Consider the following 6,393-nt stretch of genomic DNA (forward strand, 5'->3'; position numbering starts at 1 on the left):
TCACCGTGAAGCACAAAAATACACTTTGGGTCTATTTCTGATGCTATTTCTGATTTCTTTACTGTGGCATGCCAGCAGTGTCTATGCAGGAAACAGTAACGTCTGTGCTATAATATACAATCTAGGCTAATAAACAAATCAACAAATCTAGTTTTAACTCTTTGACAGGTTGACTGAAATCCTCTGAGAAGGTTAACGTTGTGTGTTACGTTTTATTATTATTTTGATTTATTAATGTTATTTACCTGTCAATTTAATGTCTTACATCTTCCATTTCTTTTATTTGATTAATTTATGCTTTTATTTATTTTATCCTTATCTGATCTCTTACTTGTTAAGTTACTATTGTAGTTTTAATGGTTTATTGATTTAACGGTTTACTGGTACCTTCTTATTACATTTTACTATTACGATTTTTATTATTTTATTAGAACATTTGATTTATTTTTACTACCCAACTTCTCAATCCCTGATTTCTGTATTATGTGGCTACACTGTAAACGAGGGTCTCCCTCAATGTATTCCGAGTTTAAATAAAGGTTAAATGAAAGGACTGATTGAACACCGTCACCTCCTCCTCTTCATATAGCTCTACATCACCCGGTGAGAAAGCCAGTAAAAGTCAAGGCAGCTAGTCAAAATGTTATTGTTGATCTCTTTTGTCATCTACATAAAGTTTATATGAGTAATAAACGGACAGTACAGACGTTTATATTACGTTAAAACCCAACACAAACAGGAAGCGCCCTTTCTTCACGACGCGTGTTGCGCCTGGTGTGGAGTGGTTCCAGATTAATGAGCGCCGCGTCGCATCTGGTGTGAAATGGGCTTTAGGCTCTGCTGAAGGATCTGCTGCCAACGTCTTGATTCCAGATACCACAGGGCACCTTCAGAGCACCTTCAGCACCTTCATCCATTTCTTCTTTTTACCCCTACCCCTTGTTTTCGAGGGTCTCCTTGCCCCTTAGAACTGAGTTACAGGGGTAGTGGTTGAAATCTTCCTCTACAAAATGAGACCCTCAAATAAAAGAGCATCACTTCATTAACAGCTACCAGCGCTGCTCTGTAGGCGACCCTGCCAGTCTGCAGTGACAGCAGAGGAGGGTAAAGTTCAGCTCCTCACTGCTGGGCTTTAGTTACATTTAGGGCATCATATGACTTCAAAGAGGGGGGCAATTATTTATTATCACCCACCCCTAATTCTTCAGTGATATGAAGCTGAAGTCAGATATTCACCAGATTCTTGCTCGAATTTTCCCATTCCACCTTACATTCTGGCACTTCAGGTGTCAGAACTGCTGGACTATTTAAGGTGGAATGGGAAAGTTAGCTAGCTAGCTACCAAGACATTAGCATACTATTAGTGATTTTTTATGCTTGTTGTGAAGAAAAGGACCATTATACACTGAAACGACATTAGACTAAGATAATACAGTGGTTATCGTCATTTTTAACAGAGAAAATTCTCACGTTTGTGGGTTTCTTTGGTCTCTTGTTCAGCCATCTTACCGGTTTTTCTTTTTTTTTCTCATAACTCTCCATTTGGAGTGTTTGAAAAACCTCCGTTTGGAGGGTGATGTAGCCCTAACACTTCACCTACCCCTCTATCTCAACAAGAATTGGGACACCCTACCCCTAGACGTGAACGCACAAAGCAGAGGGCTAAGGGCTCAGTGGTAGGGGTGAGGGGTGAAATGGGATTGGGCCTAAAGGTTGGGCATGTCAGAGCTATTTTGGAGCACGAGGATCAGCAGCATATTACATATTAATATGGTCGTTATGTTTTGGCTCACTGTTGTGTGTGTACATGTAAACATACTTTGTTTGGTCCAGATCTCATTTATTTTCAGGAAAAGGTTTTCAGTTAATGCAGGATTACTGTAGCTGGAAATAAGTAAAACTGTTCCTGTGATAAAATGCAGTGCTTTCTGACCTCGGCCTACTGGGGATGCTGAAGAGCACAGCGATCAGAGAGATTCCAGTGGCAGTGGCCAGAACAGAGCGCATCCAGAAGCTCAGCTGGCAGAAATTGCAGTACTGGATGATGGCAATGATGATGGCGCTGCACAGGAACATTGTTACCTGCAGTCGCAAGAGAGAGGTAGATCACAAAATAGTAAGTCTAACATGCAAAACTCACAATGTACACCTTCACCGATCAGCCATAACATTATGACCACCTCCTTGTTTCTACACTCACTGTCCATTTTATCAGCTCCACTTACTACATAGGTGCACTTTGTAGTTCTACAGTTACAGACTGTAGTCCATCTGTTTCTCTGCATACTTTGTTAGCCCCCTTTTACCCTGTTCTTCAGTGGTCAGGACCCCCATGGACCCTCACAGAGCAGGTACTATTTGGGTGGTGGATCATTCTCAGCACTGCAGTAACACTGACGTGGTGGTGGTGTGTTATTGTGTGTTGCGCTGGTCTGAGTGGATCAGACACAGCAGTGCTGCTGGAGTTTTTAAACACCTCAATATCACTGCTGGACTGAGAATAGTCCACCAACCAAAAAACATCCAGCCAACAGCGTCCTGTGGGCAGCGTCCTGTGACCACTGATTAAGGACTAGAGGATGACCAACACAAACTGTGCAGCAGCAGATGAGCTATCGTCTCTGACTTTACATCTACAAGGTGGACTGACGAGGTAGGAGTGTCTAATAGAGTGGACAGTGAGTGGACACAGTGTTTAAAAACTCCAGCAGCACTGCTGTGTCTGATCCACTCAGACCAGCACAACACACCACCACCACATCTGTGTTACTGCAGTGCTGAGAATGATCCACCACCCAAATAGTACCTGCTCTGTGAGGGTCCATGGGGGTCCTGACCACTGAAGAACAGGGTAAAAGGGGGCTAACAAAGTATGCAGAGAAACAGATGGACTACAGTCTGTAACTGTAGAACTACAAAGTGCTCCTATATAGTAAGTGGAGCTGATAAAATGGACAATGAGCGTAGAAACAAGGAGGTGGTCATGATGTTATGCCTGACTGGTGTATATACAGCATGCCTGTTAGGCTTAAGCCTGTTGCTTCTTGCCTCTCAATTAAAAACGGTGATTAGTTTAGTCATTTGATTCAAAAGCCACACGCCGGAAAGGAGCCCAAATCACCATGTTTGGATGCTGTCGTGTAGCGCAGGTCTTAACAGCATCAAAGCCTGAAACTTAATTACTATTTAATTATCGGCTCTGCAGGGAGCCGGACTTTGATCTTACAAGGCACTAATGACACCAATAATATCCTATATATGGAGTTCAAATTTGTTCAGATATTTTAGAAAATATTTAGTCTTAGATTTGAACTCATACCAGCATTGTTATGGTGCAGAAAATGGGTAATTAGGGATTTGGCGATACATAAAATAAAATAACTTGGTTTTATTTGAAAATATAAAATTGTAACCCAAACATGTTTTTTTTAAGTGTAACACATCTGTAAATGCTAGAGACACAAAAACGGGCGCTTCTGTAGAATGACCCAGTTATACGATTACAGATTGAGGTCCATCTGTTTCCTGTTTCTCTGTATAATTTGTAAGCTTTCCTTTACTCTGTTGATCAGGGTCAGGACCCCCCCTCAGTGGACCACCACAGAGCAGATATTATTGGGGTGGTGGTCAGTTCTCAGCACGGCAGTAACACTGAATGGTAGTGGCACGTATAACCCGAGTTCTGACGATCGATTAACAGAGAAACAGGTGGACAACAATGATTGCAGAACTACTCCTTGCATTTTCATGCTAAGCTGACCTGATAAAAAATGTCTATTAAAGGTTTTTGGCACCTGAAAAGCTATTTAACTGGACACTGTGTTGATTTGCTGAGAAAAAAACATGATCAGAATACATACAAATAGCATTAATACAGTAAGTAGTGACTGTATGTACGATTTCCCTTGCTGTGTCATCAGCCCGGCCCCTGATGCTCTCCCTTCATTTAGCTCTCTTTCTCACCTGGATGGGCAGGTGGAGGCTGTAGGCCAGATGAGAGAAGACCGATATGGCAGGAAGTGAGACGAGCACAGCGCCGATCACATGACGAGGGACCCAGCCGGACACCACCTTCAGCAGAGACTGTGTGCATCTCAGCACGTCGTCCAGATAGAACGTCATACTGTGGGGTTACAACTAAGAGTTAACACAGCTTTAGATGCATAAAGCCTCCATCGGGGGGCCTCCTTTGCACCTCATTTACATGTAAAGTCAGTTTTGAGATAGACGATAAAAAAGATCTATGGGTGGAAAGAATAAAGGCCTCAGCATGCTTCTTGTGGAGACGACGTTCGCCTGGCTTCAGCGAACCATGACCGCTTTTCCACTATGGAGCCGAATGGTTCTCAGGGCCGTACTGGGCCGTTCCGCGGTGGTCCGGACTCGAGAGACCGGTTATGGTTTCGGTTTCCATGTGTTGCACCGCTAAATCAGAACCAGGAAATGCGCAAGAAAACTTCACAAAACGAAACTCCAACGTCTGTCACTCCAACTCCAGTTTCTCAGCGCGCCCTCATCTTCTTTATCCTCTAAACAGGTGTTATTTGGGCACATGTTACTGAAACAGACTATACTGCGGTGGGTTTTACCTGCAGACGGATAACTATATTAGCAATATCGTCGCCCGACAGGGTCCAACTCAAAGCACCACAGAACAATTTAATTTTTATCTTTGTCACTTCAGTACCAGACGTTCGTATTAGTGCTCTTAGATACGAGTCTTTATCCTCTAAATGCTGTTTTTAATCATCGGTCGACTAGAACCGAGCCCGTACTGCAGTGGGAGGCACTGTGCACTCGCGTTAGCTTAGCCTAGCAGGCTACAGAAGAGGTCCGATTTCGGCTTTCTGTCACTCCAACACCGATCAGTCGACTTTGCTCCGGCTATTGTAAGTTTTTATCATCTATAGCTGTGACAGCAGAGCAGTGAATACACTTTAGCAACGTCTGAAATGTGGAGTTATACATTCCCTGTTTGAGTGGAGCGACCGGCGATCTGTTCTCCTGTGACCGAGTGTGAGTGACGAGGTCAGTGGCGTAACTGTACTGACCTACAGTGAACTCACCTCTTTCCCTACATCCTAACCAGCTTTAGCAGCGTTAAATCACATCTGCTCCTCTCAGCTACAGCACTGTTACAGCGCTCAGTCATATTTTAGTATTAGTGCTTCCCAAGCAATAAAGTGAAGGAAAGAAGTGGTTCATGTGAGTTACAGCCCTGATTTAAACGAAAGTAAACTGAAGATGCTGTATGTCTGTGTGGATCTGGAGAGTGAGAGAACGCTAGCTTCCCAGACTAGCTGTTTTTAGCAGCTGGCTAACTTGAAGCAGCGCCTCGTCACTCACACAGCACAGCGAATTGATGTTACTGTAGATCAAACAAGACACAAAAGCTAAATTCAGCTAAAACTAAATTCAGTTTAAACGTAGCTAAAAGGAGGTCTCAGTTTGTCTGGTGTGAGATTCACACTGCAGTTAATGTTTTTACACACGAGCGTCAGATATACTGATATACTGCGGTTCACCCCTCAAAACTACTGCGCTAGAATAGAGAAATCCAGATCTGCTAGCTGGAGTCTGAATACTGTGATCCGCTCTGACGTGGATGTGGTGGAGTGATGGCAGTAAGGCAGTGTGATCCATCACTGACCCACCGAGCCAGCTAATGTCTCTGTTCATACTAAGCCGACGTTATTGACAAACTGAACAGTTTAGCACTCGTCACGACAGCTAAAATGATCCATTTTCTAAATTATAAATATTACAAAAACTGCTTTGCTTTTCTGGCTGGTAAAAACAGCCAACCAGAGTCAGTCGAATCAAACCTGCACTGTAGTGTTTGGATCTCTTTAGCTAAGCTAAGTTAGCTAGGAGAGAAGAGCTGGCTAACATTAGCTTAGCTAGGAGGCTCCAGCTCCAGACACCAGAGAACAGGTTCATTTCGGCTTTGTGCTCCTCCAACACCAGCTGCTCGACTTCGCTTCCTCAGATTTGAGTCATCATCATCTGAATTTGTGTCAGTGAAGCTTTTATTGGTCAGAATCGAATCTGTTCTGTGGTGAGCAGCGCTGGCAGAATGCTAGCTAAGCTAACGCTAACCAGCTACTCTTCTCTAGAAACTGGTTACAGATTGAAGCTTTGCTGTTTATTGAATGGTGGATTTAAAATCGTTCACTGCTTTCATTTATGTGAGCAAACTGAATTAATCTGAGTGCTTTCAGGTTTGAGGAAGCAGAGCAAGATGCTGTGGTACAATACTGACATAAACACAGAACCAATCAGCGAACAGATACGTCGTTACATCATCCCACTGAACGGTTCTGTGGCCCCGAGTACGGTTAGCTAACTGTGCCAAAAACACGGGCTGAGTCCGGTTTTTAGGCGTTCTGTGTC

The 6,393-nt window shown here is 43.4% G+C and overlaps 1 protein-coding gene across 1 annotated transcript in view; it reads right to left on the minus strand.

Annotated features, from left to right (window-relative positions):
• The window catches only part of adcy9 (adenylate cyclase 9), an 80,914-nt gene that overhangs the window by 5,320 nt on the left and 69,201 nt on the right, over nucleotides 1-6,393 (minus strand). Inside the window, exons 7-8 of the mRNA XM_036565142.1 lie at nucleotides 3,964-4,123; nucleotides 1,934-2,082 (exon numbers count right to left, since the gene is read on the minus strand). Of these exons, the coding sequence (XP_036421035.1) occupies nucleotides 1,934-2,082; nucleotides 3,964-4,123 (309 nt within the window). The remainder of the gene's footprint in view (nucleotides 1-1,933; nucleotides 2,083-3,963; nucleotides 4,124-6,393) is intronic.

The sequence above is a fragment of the Colossoma macropomum genome, unplaced genomic scaffold (assembly GCF_904425465.1).
Source record: "Colossoma macropomum unplaced genomic scaffold, Colossoma_macropomum, whole genome shotgun sequence".
Lineage (NCBI taxonomy): Eukaryota > Metazoa > Chordata > Actinopteri > Characiformes > Serrasalmidae > Colossoma > Colossoma macropomum.